Here is a 21,761-nt window from a genome sequence, read left to right as displayed (position 1 = left end):
CAAATGGACCAGAACGTTTGCGTGTTTTTGGAAGTTAGAGCGAAGAACTGGCTGCTCTCTAGTGATGTAGCTTTGGAAAACATCGTTAGCATTTTGTGAGAAAAGGACAGACAGACCCTCTGCCTAAAAGGCTTGACTACAAGAGAAGGATCATAAATAGTTATGCTCTTAAAAGGTCATATAGGTTGGAATGAAGTTGATAAACGAAATTGTGTTCTTTAATCGATTTGAGCAAGCACAATAATTGATTTTAAAAACATATCTTGTTCCAGTCAACAAAAGTCGCCTTTTCGCATCATTTCAACGTCTAGCGACATCAAACCAATGCAAAAAGGACAACTTTTGTTGGGTATAGTATTTTGATGAAGCTTATCTACGTAGGTTACCTCTAGCAAATTGTACATCACAGCACAGTACACAGAGCCGTTGTGGTAATTTGGACCCGTAACCAATGAAATTCTCGAGCCCCAAATCTAAGACATTTCTGAGAAAAACGCTTTAAATCTAATGAATATGCGTTGTTTCTTCAAGTTACCGGGCCTCTTGGAAAGGCCACGGGCGTCTAAAATCATCAAATGCCCATGTCTAAACGTACCCTTTGAACTTCCTGTCAACGCTGCTGACAGTGCATGTCACTGGCTTAACGAAGGCTACAGGAACTATACCGTACTTTAGCTGAAGATTTTATTTTTTTCTAGCCTACAGATATTATATCATTTTAATCTTTCTGAATTGCAAATACTTTAGCCTAGAAGTAGATCACAAAATAACTGACTTGTCTGTAGTGTGGAGGTGGTCGGGAATGAAGTTGATCAAATTGTTTCTGTTTGCTGGGTTGTTAGTGATAACCTTGCCATACGCAGTTGAGGTAAGTTATGCACAGCGAGATCAACGTTACAATAATTTTGGTTAAGAGGTGATTTTCTTGAACCATAGACAATTCTTGTCTATAGATCAACGTTTGGCTTTTAAATGTAGGCTATAGCAGTATAGCATCCACAATACCAGAATGGCAGCAGACATTGATTCCGTAATCTTAGAAAGGTTAATTTATTTAAAGGATTTAGCCTACAATTGTGTTGGTTCAAAAATGTATTTGGAAAACTTTTGTTGACATCTCCTTTGGAGTCCAGATTCTTTGCTACATTTTTGTTAATTGACAAACTAAACAACGTTTAAAATAAAATGGTGCTGAATGGAGCTCAGTTTGAAATGACGAAAAAAATCCTTTTACTTTTTGCTCATCACGCGAGATATTGAAATATCCAGCTATGGTATTATTTTTTTGAAATCTTTAGTGTCGATCAAAAGGAGGTCGGTTGTTTTGCGAAAACATTTTTTACTTAATTTCAACAAGTTATTTCGATTGTTTACGATTACATCATTCATCAAAGTAAGTTGATCTGGTTGCTGTCAAATTGATGTTAGGAGATTGTGCTATTTATAAAAGAAGTAGGTTTGACAGTTATTATTAAGTATTCCACAAACTTGGCTTCACAAATAACTTTAAAATTGGTTTTGTTGGTGTCAAATGCGTATGTTTACTTTACCGTTTTGTACATGTTTGCGCCAGCAGCAAAAAATAAATTGAATTGAATTTTGGTTTGATTGGTTAGCCCAACCCACCTTTTCTGAGCAAGAAGCGCTTCGTAACGGAAATGACGTCATGAAAAACTAGTTAATGACAAGGTTTGGTTTGGGTGACCGCTAAGTAGTTTTAAGAGACCGCAAGTGTTTCATTTAAATACCAAAAAATAGCCATATTTGCTTAAGACATAGCGAGAAACAACCATTACTTTTCTACTGTAGTTGCAAGTCCAAATTTTGAGAAACCGCTGGAGAAATTTGGGGGACCGTTTCGGTCCCCCAAAACACCTTATAAAAAACACTGCCCATACAATCACGAACGGATTCAGGACATTGCCTCAAGCATTGGTTGATTAGTTTGATTTTTTACGTTGAAAATACGCAATTCTAACATGCCGCAGAACTCGATCAATCTCATTCTTAAGCAGACTATTGTGTTTCTTGAGACTTCTTATGAATAGAGTTTTCACTGAAAAAGAAACTATTAGTTTGAGATTCGGTGATGCATGTTGCTTTGTAAACCACCCCTTCCTCAGACAATTTTCCTGGGAAGCCTCTTAATATGGATCAGATCATCACCAGATCAATTCACTCTCTGGGTGGCAACTCAGCAGTCACTGTAATCAGTAAATGGATAAGATAAAAGAAAGATAAGATAAAAAAGTTCATGATGTTTTCCCGGTGATGGAAAATGCAGAATACATCGGCAAAGTCACCTACGCTCGTGTGCAATGTTGCAGATTGTGATAGAAAGCAATGAACCGTTTGACAGTAAGTTGATGGATATCCTGCTGTTTTTGCACTTCTAGACCTGCGCAGGAAAATACAATCTGCTACTTTTCTATTTTATTTTTCTGAATCAGAGGTGAACAGTTTTAAACATTGCATGGCATGTACTTTCTTTCTCTGGGCAGTGCGCAACTGATGTTTTAATAATTTTGGTTTGAATCTTACAGTACTTACATTTCATCATCAGATTCCTCTCTTGCATTAAATGCAAGAGAATATGAATGTGTGTGTGTGTGTGTGTGTCGTATGTATCCAGACTTACGCCCGGTGGTTGAAGATTTAGATTAAATGGACAAGAATGCAAGGTTTGTGTCCACCTTCAAGCATGTCAAAGTGTCCTGCCAAAATTATAGCTGCATGCTCTTGAGCGGTGTAAAACCGGCGTCCTTTGGAATACCATACCAGGGCTTTCCCCACTCGGCTAGGCAGAATATGAAAGTCGCATTAGAATCAGATAGTGATTGTGATCCTTCCAAAAATTTTTGATTCTGTATTTTAATTTTATATAGGCTACTTTTTTTTTTACAAAATTTCTCACTATTACGTCACATTTTCCGTCTATCCAATGTTATTGGATATTATATCATTGTCAAAATGAATGCAAAAATCACTTTGCAAAAATGTACAAGGCGTAGCCTACTTACTTCGCATATGCTTATGCTTATGAAAGTGCAGTGCCTGATTAAGTTATAAAGTTTCTGCTAATGCGGCATTTGCGTACTTTAAGTGCCGTCACGCATTTGTGAGTACAGGTAAAAGAAATAAATTATTTTACATTTTTTTCGCATCGGTTTGATGTGGTATCCGCTGTTTCGTGAGAAGGCATTATGGTGTTCCTGTTTGAAAATAAATTCACAATCATACGCCAAGTTTGTTTAAGCGTCATGGCCACCGATGTAGAACGACCCAGATCCTTTTAATAAATTTTGATGTAACCGCAATTCATTTGTTTGAAAACTAACTCTATTTTGTTGTTTAACTTTAATCTACGTTATTTGAGACTGAATACCATAAAAAATGACTGACAATATAATAGGATTGAATAGCATTATTCAAAACAAACATAATACACAAACATTGTACGGTATTCGGTGGGATGGCGCAACGGATAAGGCGTTGGCTATCCAATTATGCAAACCTGGTTCGACTCCCGGCTTCAGCTGGTTGTTGAAAAACACCGCTCACCTCTACCCAGCAGGGTGTAATACAGTAAATTGGGTGGGCGTAGTTGCTAAAGTAAAGGCGGCCGAGAGAAAGGAACTGGCCACTCTACTCTCCTTAGTGCCGAAGGCTTAGTATATTGAGAACCTTATCTTCTCATTCCCAAAAGCTCAGTATCTGAGTATGGGACCTTTACCTTTACAATACACATACAGAATAACAACATATTAAATCCAAACGTTTTCGACAAGAACTCCTTGCCCTCATCAGGAAATGCCTTTAGAATACATCCAAACAGAAAAAACAAAACGAATAACTGTATGTAAATAATAAGTCACTGGACAAATAATGTTAACGCCTTTGGTATCTGTTCTTCAGTTGTGTATGCACTTAGCTAAGTGGGTATTGCAGTTATTTGTTCAGCCACTTATTATTACCATTATTTAGAGTTATTTGAATGTTTGTTTTTTGTGTTTGCTGTAGGCCTATTAGATATTCCTGATGAGAGCAAATAATTCTTGCCGAAAACGTTTGAATTTGTTATATTGTTATTCTGTTATTGTATTTGTTTTGAATAATGCTATTCAATCCAGTAAGTTGTTGTCAGTCATCTGTTAGTTATCTCAGTTATCTAATTGTAAAATTGCTTCTCTCCCACAGCTATCCTATTGAGACTGAATATACTGTATTTCAAATTAACTGAATGCTTGCGGAATAAGATAAATTGTGCTCAAAGCATAAAAACATGTCACTGCTGTTTCCAAAATAGGCTTGTCGCTACTTTTCAAACTTACGTCATGTCACGTTTGGTTTGGCATTGAAGTCTTGATAGGTTACTCCTGGTAGTTTCGTATATTTTCACTAGCCTTTGACGCAGGGTCGGTTACCGTGATTGACAGAGTGCAGTTGTCCGATTGTTGAAGTAGCCTATTCTTGCTGAATAGGCCAATTGTTCCATCCACTATGTGCCACCGAATGGAAAGCTGTCTTGAAATGCGTTGCTCAAGCGCACATCCATAGAGCCGAACCAGCGCCTCGTGATATAGAGTTGTGTGCGTATCCACTGAGCTAACGAGGCGGAATACACTCTCATGGTGTTACCAAGTACCGTACCAGTTCATCAAGTTTTAGCAGCTCATCCAACCATCAAATCAGTCCTTTTTTACATCGATTCAGTGTCTGCAGACTGGAATGATACAATTAGTCTTGGTAGTCAAAAACAGTTTGATAGTCACTAAACTTGAACCATTAGCTAACGGACACCCATACTCTTTTTGCTTTCCTTAACTTCTTACTGACACTTTGAAGATTAACTTACCCTCATTGGTTTTATTTGAATCAGAGCTTGCAGATTTGCAATTCAATAATATCTCATGCTTCATCATCATAAATTTTATTCAAATGTTAAACTTACTTCGAACGAGTGAATTTATTTTTGATTAAAAAATTCTGCCCTTACCAGGCAAAGTTTAGTAAACGTAATATTTTACATGGATTTAGCACATGATGAATTCTGTAAAATTTTATTTGGTTCTTTCAAAATTTTTTTTGTGATTTTAGGCCAAAAGAAAAAGATCTTCCAAAGCAAGATTTGATCTACTGCCTGATGAAAGTAAGCATTCATCACAGCGTTACTGCAATTTGAGCAGGGAGTTTGAGTTTCAAATCCATTAGCCCACTTAATGGTGGAATGGCTCAGTGGATAAGCTCCATAGCCGACCACAATTTTGTTTTATGGTTACAACACATTTTCTTTTTACTTTATTTCTTGTTTACAAAGCTTAGCCACGAATTAAGTCTTGATGTACATTTTATACCTTTTCAGTTAAAATTTGTTTTAGGTTTTCTATAAGATTGCAATGTTAATGCAATAAGTCAAAATAATCGATGGGGAGAATGCTCTGTCAACCTCAATAACTGGTCCTGCATCAAAAGCTTCTACAAGTATGCGAAACTACCAGGCATAACCTATCAAGGCTTTGTCAGTCCGATGATAAAGATTCAAAAATCAAACCAACTTCTTTTGAACAAGATCATATTTTTATTTTTATCAACTTCAATCACTTTTAAGCTCATGCTTAGAAGTGAAAGCTTATAGTTTAGGCTGCGAAAAGCAATACAGCCCAGCCGGTTTTTGCATTCATAGAGTTTTGGTTGTCAAATTGATCATGTGCGTGCGGTATGATAGAACTCACAGTAGGCCTACTAAGCAAATATTTTACCATGTGTTGCTGAATTAGGCTTGATTAATACTGTTGGAACGGCCTGGACTTGCCAATGATCTAACTTATTGGAGGTGACCTTGTACAGGGTTATGTATGAGAAAAAGGTGCGGGAAACGTCTCAGAGGATCCATGTGCCAAGTTGATGTTGACGAGGATGGAAAACGAAAAGCGTCATGCGTTTGCCCCACTTCTTGTGATATGACGTAAGTAGTAGTTAAATGACGTAGACGGCCACAAAAAACTACCTCTATTGTATAATTTAAGGCATGGATATGCAGCCTGCGTCCCGCAAAGCGAAAATATGTGACACGCAGCAGGTTTTGGTTTCTGTCCCGTGCCAAGAATACTTTGAAATGAAACATATTAATCCAGTACATTTGACAAGCTTTTTCATTGCACTGCAGTAATTATGTTTTTGCATGGTCTTAACCCTGCGTATTAAGAGACCTGTTGTTTTTTACCGAAATGCGTAGGCTAAGCAAGGGCTGCATTGCTCAGACAATTTTGTGATTTGAAAATAAAAGTCATGCATTTTTTTTTTAATTAAAGTGCAACCAGTTCATATAAGGGAAAACGAAAGCTGGTTGTGTTATCTAGCTTTCTTGAATTTCGGCTATTTGGAATAAACTAAATTGCTTTCTTTTCGTGGTAGGATTAGTAAATGAGAAATGAAAGTTTGGCCCGTTGTCTAACCCGTAGGCCAATAGGTATATTTGGTCCAGAGTTGGATCAATTACATTAATTTAGTTCAATTACAATTACAATTACTCCCTTGAATGTTTCAATTACATTACAATTCCAATTACTCAGTGCTAAAAATGTCAAATTACAATTACAATTACAATTTCAATTACAATTTCAAGTTTCCACACACGAAAGGCATTGTGGGTAGAAAAATCAATAAATGAAAAAGGGGCGCCTTTCACCAGGCAAAATAATGCACAATAAACTAATTGGCGTTTCTTACAATAGAAGGGGTTTTGGAAAAAAAGGACTGGATAAGGTGGTAGCTGAGGCGGAACACTACTAAATGTAATTGAAAGTGTAATTGAGCCAAAATTTTAGCAAATTACAATTACAATTACACAGAATGAAAATGCCTCAATTACATGAAAAACTGTAATTAATTACATCAATTACAATTACAATTGATCCAACTCTGATTGGTCTGGCAGTGTAAAATGTTTACACACTCTAATTTAATAGAAGACAAATGTGATTTCGTTGGAGATTGTCAATGAAATCGCGCACGTATAAAACAGACAACAAACCAAATAACTAATTTACTGTAAATGTGTGCTTGCCGACAATAAATCTTTGAAAAAGCTTTGTTGCCCTGAGCTAAGATAAAGCAATTATTCTTTTTATATGTTAATTCGGTCTATTATCTAAACTTTAAAGAATAATTCCAATTGTAATTCAGTGTCAACCGTATTCAAACCTGTAGACTGCGATGAATTTGCATTAAAGCTGTCGGTTTACGACTTGAAGTTGACTGCTACATTTTGGTAAATTTCTGTTGCGTCAAACGGTATGGAAGTCTTGCTCACGCGCGCAATTTCAATAAAATTTCACATTTGCTATGCCTTCGATCTATTGAACGTCTTGTTTTAGCCATTGGCTTTATATACGACTTCCTGGGGTTTTCGGAAAGATCCAACTCATTTACACAGAAATACTATTGAAATTATCATCACTAGGCTATTTTGTTGTCCATAGCAAAGTAGCACCAGTTTGCAGTGTGTTTGGAAGACAATACGATAGCAAGTGTACGCTACACAGAGAAGCCTGCAAGAAGAAAAAGAATATAAAGATTGCCAATGAAGGGCCTTGCATAGGTGATGTTGTCTACAGTACTAAAGCGCTTGTTATCATTGTGTACTGTGTAGCCTAATTGTAACCCGAGAACTATTTTTTTTAAAAAGTCGCTAGCCTTCTCCACTTGAAACAAAGTTTATTTTAGTTAATTGGCTTAAAATAGCGATTAACATTTTTGATGTCATATCAGTTTCGTTCTTTGACAAAATATTTAGCCTAAATATTTCATAGATTACGACGTTTTATTGGTTTAGCACTTTAGCATAGGCCTAAGAGTTTTCGTGAAAATGTTTTCATTTGTTTGAAAGTTAAACCAAGGCCAGCTTACTTGTTCCATCACTTTACCTTGTGCTTTACAGTAGCCTAATGGGCTGGTCTCTTTTTGTTGGCCTAAATAACAGTCATATTGATATGCAACGCATGATGCCACTCAACACGGTATAAGCAATTAGTTTTGACTTTACAGCTTCTCAAACTAAGTGCAATGCAGACGAATTGCTTCAGTTTCCCTTCAGACTCATGAACTGGTTCGTTCATCTCAAGGAGAAAGATGAGTTTGGAAGGGTAAATCCTGAGAAGACAATTTCAACAATCGGTCGTATGGAAATGCAACAAGTCGCTGAGGTGAGTTTTGTTGTTGTTGTTGTTGGATGATGTCCGCCTCGTTAGCTCAGTAGTTAACATCTTGATTGCCAGCGTTTTGAGCTATTTTTTGGTGTTCTCCTCTTGCTCTCGTTGCCATCGTAATAAAAAGATGTACTGCCAAACTATAGGAAAGCACTTTGGAATTTTGGTGCAAATTGGTGCTTTCGTGGTGTGCGCTTGAGCAACGCATTTCAGGACTGATCTCCATTTAGCGGCACCTAGTGCATGGAATAATTCTCCGTCAACAACACTTGAACAACAATAGGAAAACTCCACTCTGCCAATCTCGGTAACTGGTCCTGCGTCAAAAGCTTCTACAAGTATGCGAAACTACCAGGAATACCCACCAAGGGCTTTGTCAGTCCGAAGATAAAAATGAAAACCAACCAACCATTGTGGTTTGGAATCATGGCTACCTGAAGAGGTTCAATCAATTGTGTTATTTTGGGAAGACAATTAAAAATACGTTAAAACATAATTCTATAAATTTCATTCAGACAGTTAGCAAAAGTTTGTGAACTCTGCAAAAAATTTGCAGAATGTCACAAATCAAGGCCGCATCTTTAGATCGCCATGTTAGAATAAAGTTTTGAGGTTTAACTGATGGAATGTAGGCTACTGTGACTCTGCATCCACATTTGTTCCCAGTCTCCCAGACAGTCACTTCAGTTAGTTCAGATCTTTGCCTTACCGGTCCAGACCTGGTAAAAATCTTTCCAAGTAAAGTGGCTGTCTGAGTTAATTTAATAAGAATTTGAAAAAAGTTGAACAATTATCATAATAAGTATTTTTTCTTTATGAATAACCTACAATAAATAATGACAAACAACTCTTTAGAAATTAGTTTGCGAACGAATTTAACCAATCTGCCTGCAAATCACATTCACTTTATTACTTCTTTTTTGTTGTAGTGGAAATTCGACAAACTTGACACCAACAAAGATGAAAAACTGAACAGTCGCGAACTGAAAAGATTCCGCTATGCTTTGATGCCTTTGGAACATTGCGCAAAAGATTTTTTTAAGTGAGCTGGTTAAAATCAGGTTTATCAGGTGACCTAAGATGAGCAGACATCGTTCTTTTTAGATAGCCTACAGATATTAAATCCTTTATTCATGTTGAAGTGTGGCCTACGATTTGTTATTAATGACATGCTGGCGTAACATAGTTACTTTTCCAAGGTTTATGTAGGGAGACCGGGGCGTGTTGTAACAATTTTGACATATTACCTAATGGTTTGTTTAACTTTCGAATGAATGAAATAAAACTTTCGCCATATAAAAATACAATCTTTTGGCAATAAGTTGCTGCAGGTTTTATAAAAATATCTTGTCCTCGGCTAAAGTTATGACCTTTCAAAAAAGATGAAAAAAGTGTTACAACCCGCCCCATGCATGGGTCGGTTGTAACACTTGAAGAGGAGAATTGTAACAAATGAAATCAACCGCATAAACACATTGGAAATGCATTTTTATTGTTATACTTCAACGAAATATCAAACTCAAATGTAACAGAAAGTATTAGCCTACGATAGACCAATTGTGCTACTATAAGGTTGTAGGTCTCAGAGCGGGTGTAACCAGGAGGTGCAAAAGGAAAGGATTACTGCTATTAAACAAATTTCGATTACTGTTAGGTTCAATTAGCCTACAGCTGAAACTGCAGGCTCGGATGGGCATGAATTACTAAACTAGCCTAAACGAAATTGATGGTTTTTAGTAGGCTACTGACAACAACTTGAGCAACTCGAAGGTAAACCAAAAAAGCAGCAAAAATAATATGTTTTTTATGCACATGAGACAACATCGCAAGGTACGGTTACCATAGTTATCTAGCAAATTAATTTTCATCATCCGAGTCGCAGTTATGACATAAATACGAATAATTCATGTCGGGGGTGCACACTTTGTGGGCCCACAAGTGACATATGACACATTGAATCCAAAGCTCGTTTGAAATGTTCCATACAAACCAAACAGTAATTTTCTTCGTCGTCCGAAGAATCAGTTAGCGTGGCTCGCTTTTTCTTGGGGTGTTATTTTGTTTTCTTTTTGTCGACTTTTTGGGCAGCATTATTTTTCTTTTAGCTTTAACAGAAATCTGTCTCCCCGCTTCTTCTATTGCTTTCTTGACTGGCGTATTTTTTAAAATTTCTGTTTGCATCTTTTTTCGTTTGGATCCAACTATTTGTCTCGGTGGTGCTTTTGGCAATGGACGAAGTTCTTCAGGATTAAAATTAGAATTAGGCTGGAATGAACCATTTATAAATTTAATACATTATACTGTTTCGGGGTCAGATGTAACACATTTCAAATGTTACAACCAACCCCAGTCAATTTGTTACAACCGACCCAGACCCATGGCAGCCAATAATTACCTTCGTTCACCACTTGCCCAGTCAACTGACTAGTTCATAAAGTATGTACCAATAAACTATAATCAATGCTTAATCAGATTGTATGCTTTTCAAATTTCTAAGTTAAATGGTTGAACAACACTAACAAAAACTAAACAAGTAAAAAAAGTTACTTTCTTAGCTGAAATATATGTTTTTGTCCACAACTTCGTTTGTACTTCAGGAAGCCTGCTCAAACTTTCAATGGCGAAAATGAATTGAAAGGCGCATGCGATATGTTAATCACGTGATTCCAGTTTGTCTGTGGGTGGCGCACTTTAGAGTGTTACAACCGACCCGTCTTACTTTACGCCCCGGTCTTCCCTAAGTGATTGCAAACCTAACGGCAGAATGAAGACAATGTTATTTTACCAAGGCTCAGCAGCGTTGAAAAGGGCCGGAAAATTGAAGGAACCACCTCGTGTTCTTTGGATGGCGGAAGCACTAATAAAAACCGGAATTCTTTGGATAGCCTACAGCGCCTTTTTAGAAGTGTCTTGATTTGAGGCCCGAGAATTACCTAAGCACCGGGTCCAAATTATCCTTTCAACAGCCCTGCCCAGGCTTGCTTTCGATTGGTTTCTTAACGTTTTCATGATTGTGTTTGTTGGACTTTTTTTCAGGACTAGCTCATGTCAATCCATTGCTTGTCTTCTACGTCTAACTTTTACCTCAAGTTTTTCTTTTTTTATGTTGTAGCCTACCGGTAGTGCCCTTGCTAAAACTTTCCACCGCATTTTAAGGCGCTCGCTTTTCTAATGATTGTGGTAAAAAAATGTTAAAAAGTTTAGCCTACAGAAACACAGCCATTTTACAAGAATTAGACATAAGATATAAGCTGGGCTATTGACTGACAAAGCTATTTGTAAGAAAAGTTGACCTGACACTACCAAGAAAATATTGATTGCTGGTTGTCATGAGTGATGGCAACCAATGAAAGGCAATTTTTGTATTTATTTTGTACAGAATTTCAATAGATCTCCGTTTATAATATATATTTACTTTAGGCATTGCGATGCGAACAAAAACAAGAAGTTAACAATGGAAGAATGGCAGTCATGCTTGGTCGATGATGGTCAGAGTTGGATGGAGAAAAGGAAAAGTAAATAGTTTGAGGGAAAAGTATTTCCTGTGTACAATGTATGAAGGACCAATAGTTTACAGTAACCATCTAGGCTACTAATTTTAACTCTTTCTCGATCAAGTAACCTAGACTCAACCCCAATGGGAAAGAGAGGTAGGCCTACCCCATAATTACAATATGCTGTTATTCAAAGCAGTGACAAATCGGCAATTTTATTACAAGAACTTTTAGCCTCAATTGAGCATCAAATTGGTTCAGTTTTAGTTTAATTAGGCCAACGCATGGAACATTTCAAATCACAAAACTTTATTAGTCGTCGCCTTTAGAAGCATACACTGCAGGTTTCAACTTCTTATTGGTTGCATTGTGTGTTCACATTATGGGCCGACAAGACACAATACTGTACCAAAATCAATTAAACAATCTTTCGAAAAATAATCATTTAAATTCTGTAGCTTATTTAAAATCTTATTCTTCAGCCATGTGCTCGACTAGCATATTCGGCATGTTGCAGCTTTGCTCATTCCTGCTCCAAGTTGTTAGCCCATGGCATTCCCACAATGCAAGTCCAAGCTGACAATATAAATTTATTTCGACCAGATAGTTGACGCCTGCAACCTAGGCTATCTTTCCAAACGTGTCAGCAGCGCCACCTAGGTGCTAAGCGTTATCAATGCTACTTTTGATAAGATTCGCTTCCCGCATCACTTTGCGTGCAATGTGCCAAGAGAATTCTGCTGTATTATTGGAATATAGGCGTTGAAGTAAGACAATTGCTTTTTTCTCATTGCTGCTTAGAACTTTTAAACGGTTGCGACCTCCTGTTCAACAGAAGATCACAAACTAAGATCCATGCGTTCACCTTCTAGTCCTAAACAATAGGAGTTCTATCTCCAGCGACCGCAACAACAGAACGATATAGAATGTTTTATTCTGGGTTTTGTCTCTACAGGTATGCAAGACGCAGGTCCTACATGGAGACACCTCACCAATGACGCACTTGTACAGTAGCCCCAAACATCGTCTATTTTGTAGACATCCTATATCTTGCAAAAATCGAACTTTGGATATTTTTACAAACATTTGAATTCGCAGAAGTTCTGAAATAAATGTTTTTGACAAGCTTACTAGTGTACAGTAACTTAGCTTTCAATCACCTCCACAGAATGACACCGACTGCGTAGGCTAATTGCAAACATTTCAAACGATGCATAGGCAACTTTTTGGACCTTTTATTGGCCACCCAGGCGTATTTGTCTGGAAAATCAGTTTCTAATAAGTCTCCTAATCTTTGCAAGCTTGTAGGGTGATTATAAGGATGTTTTGTGGTCAAATCTCCTGCAGCTCATGGGCCTTAAAGAAAATTTAGGCTAACGTCCAAGGTAAATCACATTAACAAAGCGTTGTGTAAGCTACTTTAGACATACAGTAGTCCATTTTTAGAGAGCGCTAAAGTTTTGTTGTGACAAACATTGTAAGAGAAAAAAGTGATTCGGTACAAAAACGAGTCTTAAAATGGTCAAGATTTATCCTACTTTTTCTAAAAGAGTGTGTTCTCGGTTTTTGAGACTTTGTATCTATAAAATGTTTCCAGCTAGATTCGCTGCTGGTCTACATGAATTTGCTGGTGTGATGTTGATTTATTTTTCTGCCTATTCTTAACAGCCTACCGTTAAAATTGTAGCCTACATCAACGTTGTTTCGCGTTTTCAGTGGAAATTTTCAGTTACTGAATCCAATTGAAGTTTACGCAAAACTGTAACATAGCCCGCTGCGTTCTTAATCTGAACTTCTCTGTTACAGTAGGCCACCAGTATCCTGGAATCGAAAAGGCGTTTTCAAAGGAATATAACTCAGTATTTATTACTTTGCATCAGTTAGACGTGAAACGTTTCTTAATGGAAATATTCTAACAAAGCAAGATCATATGCTATTATGAATTAAAAATGTAAATATATCAAGGCGGAAACACGTTAAAAATAATGGACTAAGGGTATCATGAAGTGGCCTATTCCATTAATCATCAAGAACTTCGCATTCCGATTTGCCTCCCAAGCAGGAAACACGGCGGCTTATGTTTTCAATAAAAAATATGCAGAAGTGTGACTTATGGCACTTTAGGGACGTTTCCTCTGGTAAAAATCTAGGATCACGTCACCCAAAGGTAGGGCAGTGTGAAAGTTTAAGTATCATGTTCGAAAGATTTAACTTGACATAAAAATTTGCTAGTTTCAATTCGATGTATTATCAGACCCACCGGCACTTTGGCTGATAACTCATGCATCAGCTGGTAGGCTTCAGCCACGGGTCATCAGTCATGGTGGGGTAACCCACTGACTGCAAAAAAAAGAAAGATAATTTTTATTGTTTCAAGTCTGAGTTTAGTTTTCAAAAGAATACGCTGACAAAGAGCAATATAACGGCCGTGAGAAATCTTTAGAGTTCATTTTGGACATGAACTAGCGGCAGGAATCATGCTTAAGGCCACGTTGTTGCATGCAGAAAACAAGATATTAAAAGTTACTTCATCATGGAATGTTTACGTTTGAACGCCAGAAATCAATCTAAAAACTGAGTCCACAAGCAAAAGCACATGACGAAGATATCGACAGATCAGCATGTCGATTTGTGTTATGTTATTCTCTAACCATGATCGACACACCCTTATTGGCAAATTAACAAAATCAATTCAATGAAGAGTTACGTCATAAAAACACACAGAAAAGTTAAAGGCAGAAAAGTTCAAAGGACAATGATGATTTAAATACCTACACAACTGAACAGTGTTGCCAGATTGGGAAACTTCCTGGGTCCAAAAAATGGTGTTGGTATCGAGACCTACCACTGAAGTGAAAACTTTTGTTCTATTTTTAGAGATCATATTGATATCGGCGGAAAAATCGCTTTAAAACAGCTTGATTGGAGATCTGGCAAACCAGGGAGTTCAGAGGAGATTCATCTGTCGGCGTCTGGCAACACTGTGAATAAGTAGAGTAAAACACAAAACCAATAACGAAGTTGCAGTTCAGTCTCTTACAAGCAAGATAATGTCATGTTAAACTGTGATTGAAAATGAGCTGCAAAACTTCCTTATAAAAGATAGAGAATTGTACCAGTAACTGAACCCACAGGATTGAACAAGAGTGCTTGCTTGGAAATTTAACAGACTTTAAAATCAATTGTAATCGCCACCAATTATTTAGTAATTAAAAGGTATGAGAAAAATGCCACCGAAGATGTTCTCGAATTGTAATACAATTCGTCATCTCAAGAGAATTAGAAGTGACGAACAGACAAATAAGACGAATTCTACTGTAACATGGAAAAATCATTTTAATAGTAATTGGAACTTAAGTACAGAGATCAAACCAAAAGGGAGGCCATGGTGATGCTTAGTAGGACACTACCCGATCAGCAAAAGTTATTTGTGTCAAACCAGAGCTTGACGCAGTATGGGTAACAGTTCAACCTTCTGCAGAGGGAGGGTACAACTGACAGTTAACCAGAGCGAGAAACGAGATAGTTGTGGTTGCAATTTCATCAAACCGTTGACAACGTTACATTTTTGTCGCATTTAAGCTTACGCCTCGGAGTTAAGTGGATAGGAAGGCAAGGAAGCCTTCGTGTCCACCTTCAGGCATGCTATTAGGTGTCTTGACCATGGTGTGACACAGACCTCATGTGACACAAGACACAACCTCATGCAGTTGAGCGGCGTCGAAACAGTGCTCTCTCGAACGTCGAACTAGGGCTCTCACCACTTGGATATTACAATGTGCCTTTAAAACATAGTGGTTACTTTATACAAATCTACACTTCAATTTCAAATAAGTCAAACTTCAAATTGAAGAGGTGAGAACGAAGAGCAGGCTACGTACGTTACATTTAAAAAAAATACATCCAGTGCTATCCACATTATTTTTTTTATTGTTTCGCGTTTGTTTTCCATGATGTATTGTGGCCTACCTGCGGACAGGTGTTTTCACTCCATAATCGTTTTTATCGCCTCCCAAAGACCATTATATTTGTAAAGCCACGTACCTCTTTGTGTTGGAAATTCAGCATCCGTTAATAAGCGAGGATGACAGGGCGCCTTCCCAAAGATTTGTGTTTTTAGTTTTTTGAGTATATAACCGTATTGAAGTTCTTAAGTGCGCGTCAAAAAATATCAACTAAATCGGAAAAATAAAGAATCGCAAGTTACGTGTGAGGCAGTAGAGCGAGCGAAGGAGGGATTGTAGATAGGCAATAAGCCCTATTCTTTATAACAAGCATCTGCAAGATATCTACACAAAAAGTGGCTTAGGTACAGATATCTTGGCAATGTGTTTAGTGTTCATGGTACAGATGCTTGAACTGCTCTGAATTTATCTTATTCAAATGTTTATCTTTTCGCTCTCACTTCTTTGGGAAGACACAGCCACAATACTTGCTAAAACACGTCACATGATGGCGCTATTGATTTTTTTACCAATGAAATGATCAATTGCAAAATTGCCAACCGACAAATCGTCCTCGCCCTGTCATTTGGTAAATGAACTTGGGTCTCATAGTGCAGAAACACTAAACAATCAAATAAACAACACCTCACACAATGCTTTGTACAGTAGATGAAATCTTTAAGACAGCAAATGCCTTTATAATCTCATACAAGTTTTTTTTTTTACTTTAGACAAAATTATACACAAGGTGAAATAAAAAGTTCAAACGTTTTGAAGATCATCACAAACGTTCATTGGTCCAAGCATCACAAGGATTCCACCACTGCTTAGTCTCCTTGGTTTTCTTCCTTGGAAATCTCCGAAGGGCTAAAATGATAAAACTGCGTTATAGTTTAAAATCGTGCGTTTTTCAAGCACAAATGTAACGTCAGCGCAAGCAATGATGACCTCGCGATGGGTTCGACTCATTTTCATTCGCTTGTATTTATGTTTCGCCATTGTTGTGTCACCGATGACACCTCACCCGACAGAGTAGTTGGTTAAAAGTCCGACTTTGTAAACCAAGAAATAACAAGGGAGAGTATGAGCAACGATGGTTCGGTGTCGGGCTGTGCGCTTGAACAACGCATTTCAAGGACAGCTCTCCATTTGGTGGCACCTAGTGGATGAAATTGTTGACAGCCAACACTTCGGCGACAAGTGGAAACTTCGTCAATCTGGGCGACCGATTCAAGCCTCTATTAAGTAATAACTAATAAGTATGCCAACTGATAAACAAAAAATTGATAGTTTTTCCTTTCAAAAGTCTAAACCTAAAACTCGTTTGGCTAGGGTATCACTCACAACCGTATTTAAATAAAAAGTTACATTAAAAAAAATTATAAAATGTTTTATTGTTTAGTGTTTTAATTTATGAATCTTTTTTTTTAATTTTTTGTCTGTTTGAATACTGTTGTGAGTTCTAGTCGAGCCAACTGATTGTAAGGTTGAGACTTTAGAAAAAAAAATGTTGATTTGTTTTCTCGGTGATTGCTTCTGATTATGCCGTTCGCCCACTTGAGGAAGTGTCTTGGTACCAGGTCGCCTTTTTCAGATAGCTCTGTCACTTTCAAAAGTCAAACACATGAATGAATGAATGCGAGGCTTAACTGCTGAAGATGAACGCCTCGCTGTAAGCAAACGAACAAGATAATCGAGAATTTGAAATCAAGTACGACTTCTCTTTCGCAACCACGCGTGATCGCAACGTTTAATCTAAAAAACCAGGCATTTTTCACAAAAATCGGTTGTATTTACGCCGTAATAACATGTCATGTGATCGACCTAGACGCACAATCTTGACATCAAATGAAAGCATACATTTTCAGCTAACCGAAGATGCAAAGCTTTGCAATAAAATTTAAAACATTCAATGTACAGTTGAAGGGCTTAGAGCAAAAACGATATATGTCAAAAATCGCACTTTTGAGTAAATGAAGGTTAAAGTATATCGTTGTACCCTGCTCTTTTCTTGGCATTATACCAAATTTCATGGTCATGTGTCAGTTCCTAATGGTTGTTGAAGTGTGCCAGTACAGTTTATTGTTGTTTGAAAATAAGTTGCGTGTCTTTACTTTGCGAAAGAAATGACATACCATTTTTTTGCACAACAATTTATTCACATGAAAGGAGATATGTCACACTCAAGAATAGGATTTCAAGAACAAAGCAAAGAGACAATATATTTCTTGCTTATGCTGTTTTAAAAAAGTTCGTTTAAGTTGTTTGGATCTTGCACGGCCATCCTATTCTTCAAGTTTTTCTGCATCACGTTGTACGAGACGCTGGTGAAACCAGTGATATTGGTGAGGAACAAAAGGCATTTGCTTCTGGATATCTGCAAACTTTTTACTGGAAGTTCCACGTGAGTAGTTTTGGTGCAACCGAAGGGAATCAATGTTGAAATCAACAATTTTTCTTTTATGCTTAATATCCAAAGCTTTCCATTCTTCATCCTCAAAATCGTTTTTATAGCAAGTTGTGCCGCATTCCTTGATAAACATCACACTAACTTTCTGAATGGAAAATTCTTCCTAACAGGTATTCTTGCTCCTTTTAAGTAGTCCCAGTTGTTCAGACAGCAGTTTAAAGTCATAAAAACTGTTTGCCATGTCATAGACACGGAATTTGTTTTCATGTTTTGTGTCCCGTATGGCAGTTCTATAATGCTCTGGCAAGTACATGTGCTGATGTTTTCTTAGCTGCTTCTCAATGAGACCAAAGTCTCTGTCGCAGTCCATATAGCTATGCCCAACAATCGGAAATTTATGAAAAACTTTTTCGAATCTCCTCGTTTGAACAAGAAAGTGCCAGAAAGCCATCATATAGAAGTATTTATTCTGACTTCCACAGGAATCCGACCAAGCTATTAGCGTTTCACCGTGTACCTCAGCTTCTAACATAAAAGCATAAAGAGATGAGATGATCTCTTTCGACCCTCTGCCTCCTTCTTCTCTACCCAAGAGTGCATGAATCCGTTTTCTTCCACATTACTCGAATCATCATATTTTCGGATCAAATAAACTCCGAAGTTATACATCCAAAGTTGTCTCAAATAAAATGCAACAGATGTAGATATTTTTGGGAGAGGCATTGCTTGTTGTAGGTCAAAACTTATAAAAACGATTCCGGATTACTGAAAGATGAGCTGCTTGCAACACTTCATCAACAAGATATAATATTTCCATAGTATTTCAAATAGGCGCGCACATTGTGGCGTCAGGATATTTAGGTGCGAAGCACTGTGGCGCCCTTTCATTTAGGTGCTATTCCTAGTAAAGTATGCAGATTGTATCAGCTCAGCTTTGGCGAAACCTAGTCTGGGTATTAACGGAAAACTAAGTTAGCCTACTCTTCACTCCAGCCTACCACCCGCTTGAATATAGGCTACGGTATATATATTTTTTGCTGTTGTTTAGTGTAGTTATTATTGACTTAACTAAAAGTGAACTCAGTCATGTTCGGAAACTTGAATAATTTATTGATAAAGCTTTCGCCGACGCAAACCTGGACCAACAACAAATAAATGCCGAACACGCGCATTAAAAAACAATATATTTTTTCTGTTCAATATAACATTTTGTGTGAAAAGCATTGCGGATAAAGCAGCTTCACTCACTGAAGCCATGACTAACAGCAAATAAATCCACGCGCATTAACAAAACAACATATTTTTCTGTTCAACATAACATTTTGTGTGAAAAGCATTGCCCTACCTGCCAAGCTGATACAATCTGCAGACTTTACTAGGAATAACACCTAAATGAACCAGCGCCACAGTGCTCCGCACCTAAATATCCTGACCCCACAGTGTGCGCGCCTATTTGACCGGCGCCTAACTGTCTGCGCCTAATAGACTTGCTCCCCTACGGTTTGCAGGTTATATGTTCAATTGTTGTAATCTGTTGCTTGCAGTAAGGATATATGTCAGACAATTTTTTTATCATTTCAGCGCAAAAAGAATATATGTCAAACATATATCTTTTTTGCGCTGAAATGATAAAAAAATTATGTGACATATCCCCTTTTTCCTTCGCCTATCTCCTTCATTTCTCAAGATACACATACGGCCTTTTTACACAAGACGCGCAGCAGGCTCATGAACTTCCTGACGTGCTTAACTCAAATTCGGTAAAAATTGACATACCTCCCTTTTGCACTAAGCCCTTCAGTTGTACAGTTGTACACCTAGTAATTTTCTAAACGGTATTTTTCTTAATTTCTAAAAAAAATGAAAATTGGCAGAAAGTATACCATTATAATCTTTACTACCCAAGCATGAAGCAATAATATGAAAATATATGTAGTTTAATCAAATGCTAAAACAATTTTGCACATGAAAAAAAATTTACTTTGTTACTACGCGCAATACTTTAGGTCTTTAGGAGATACAGCAGAATGAATATTAGGGTGGGCCAAAAAAACCGACTTCGGAATTTCGTTCCAATAAATCGGAAAAAGTTGCCATTTTCTATATGATTAACGATGGTAAAAAAATTTTTTTGATTAAAAAACTTTTAAGGGTCCCGCAAACGCCCTAAAGTGCGCCAGTTTTGTCAAACTTCGCAAAAAAACGACATAAAACGCCAATAAGACCTTCTAAATTACCATCAATCTTCCTCATACTTGATACGCGTATAAAGCAACTGGATGCGCAGCATATTAAAAAAATTTGATGAACATGGCTCAAATACCTTGTGAGATATTTATGTGGAGAAGATGTTTGAATATTGAAAATTTCAACCACGTGGTGGCGCTGTAGTTTTATATTTACTTTAGTAACTGGCGACACACTGAAGCTAGCGACACATTCAAGGTATCAATGGTAAGATAATTAGCAGGGCTAAGCGATCATGTATTAAACTTGGCAAAACTAATATTTGATGACGTCACTATGACGTCATACTATTTAAAATTGCCTTTCTGCAATTAATCAAATAAAATGTATCAAAAAAAAAACTATGGCTAATTGACGAATCACCTTTGCTAAATCTCAGCGCTGGTGCCCATAGACTTGGATTTATTGGAAAGTATCCTCCATGTGGGAAAGAAGTCTTGCTTCAGTTTCATGGTTATCACACAATTAAGCAAGAAGAATCTAAAGGTACTTCCCCGAAACGAGAAGCAATAATTCTAGTTGTCGAAGATATTAAACAATGGTGGAAGAAAACAGGAATCGGTCTTAAAACCACAGATGCTATAACTTACATGGTCAAGAAGTTGACAGACCGGTATGAAAAAATGCAAACACAGAGCAGGAAAAGAAAGAGAAACAGAAAGAAATTTTTTGATGATTTGCAAGATACGCTATGGATTGTTAAGAAAAACGTAGAAGATGATTTGAGAACGTCTACCAACCCTAAGAAAATGGAGAACTGGAATTATTTTGAAGCAATCAGGGGTAAAAATCGAAAAGCCACTTTGGGTTCTTTAGATATTCAAGAGCAAATAAAAATGAAAAGAAAGAAAACGAGACAAGATCAAGGTATAAAACGTAAACTTAAAGATGCTTTACACCACTTCCGCAAGATTTGTTGCAATCCAGTACTTCTTCAGAAGAAAGTGGAGAAGATCTGGATCAAACCTATTTGGGGGATTTGTCGGCAAAAACAAGCAAGACAACGGAAACCAAGAAAAAGCAAGTTCTTACACCCCAAGTTTGCAGCCTGGCAGCCAAATATTCTTTGTCGAACAGGCAAGTGTTTGAAATGGTAGGTGCCGCGACGGCAGAAAATAGTCTTAATAACAAAATTCTCTCTGTAAATACTGTACGCCGAAAGCGGATGAAATTTTCTACTGAAGCAAAAAGAAATCTCTTAGCTAATGAACTTGCTGCAGCTACTGATTTTTTCACACTTCACTGGGACGGGAAAATATCCAAAGCTCTCACTCACTGTGCTGACAAGGAGGAGCGAGTGGCCGTGCTACCAACCACTTCTGAGGGAGACGAGATATTACTCGGAATAATACCTGTGAAAAATGGATCTGCAGCTGAAGAGCACTCCAAAATTCTTAATCTGCTAATAGAAAAGGGCATAGAACTAAACAAAATAATCGCATGCGTATTTGACGCTACC

General features: G+C 37.3%; 2 protein-coding genes across 4 annotated transcripts in view; one reads left to right on the top strand and one right to left on the bottom strand.

Annotated features, from left to right (window-relative positions):
* Positions 1–702: 702 nt before the first annotated feature.
* On the top strand, positions 703–12,828 carry LOC145767430 (SPARC-like). 3 transcript variants are annotated; one of them, XM_082579249.1, is made up of 8 exons: positions 703–868; positions 5,098–5,149; positions 5,848–5,965; positions 7,482–7,600; positions 8,047–8,204; positions 9,137–9,249; positions 11,628–11,717; positions 12,658–12,828. In XM_082579249.1, exons 1-8 carry the CDS (start codon positions 803–805, stop codon positions 12,713–12,715), a joined length of 774 nt encoding a protein of 257 aa, XP_082435375.1. In that variant the 5' UTR covers positions 703–802; the 3' UTR covers positions 12,716–12,828. The 3 variants fall into 3 exon arrangements, with proteins under 3 accessions (XP_082435375.1, XP_082435374.1, XP_082435376.1); XM_082579248.1 differs by having other exon boundaries at positions 11,628–11,722; positions 12,657–12,828; XM_082579250.1 differs by having other exon boundaries at positions 11,628–11,760; positions 12,657–12,828.
* A 2,191-nt stretch (positions 12,829–15,019) lies between these two features.
* The window catches only part of LOC145766427 (uncharacterized), a 29,837-nt gene continuing 23,095 nt past the window's right edge, over positions 15,020–21,761 (bottom strand). Inside the window, exon 14 of the mRNA XM_082578135.1 lies at positions 15,020–16,512. Coding sequence (XP_082434261.1) covers positions 16,473–16,512 — 40 coding nt within the window. The 3' untranslated portion in view covers positions 15,020–16,472. The remainder of the gene's footprint in view (positions 16,513–21,761) is intronic.

Source organism: Aplidium turbinatum, chromosome 3, assembly GCF_918807975.1.
Source record: "Aplidium turbinatum chromosome 3, kaAplTurb1.1, whole genome shotgun sequence".
In the NCBI taxonomy this organism is placed as follows: Eukaryota; Metazoa; Chordata; class Ascidiacea; order Aplousobranchia; family Polyclinidae; genus Aplidium; species Aplidium turbinatum.
Note: the sequence above shows the minus strand (reverse complement) of the source record. Positions and strands in the feature narration are given on the sequence as shown.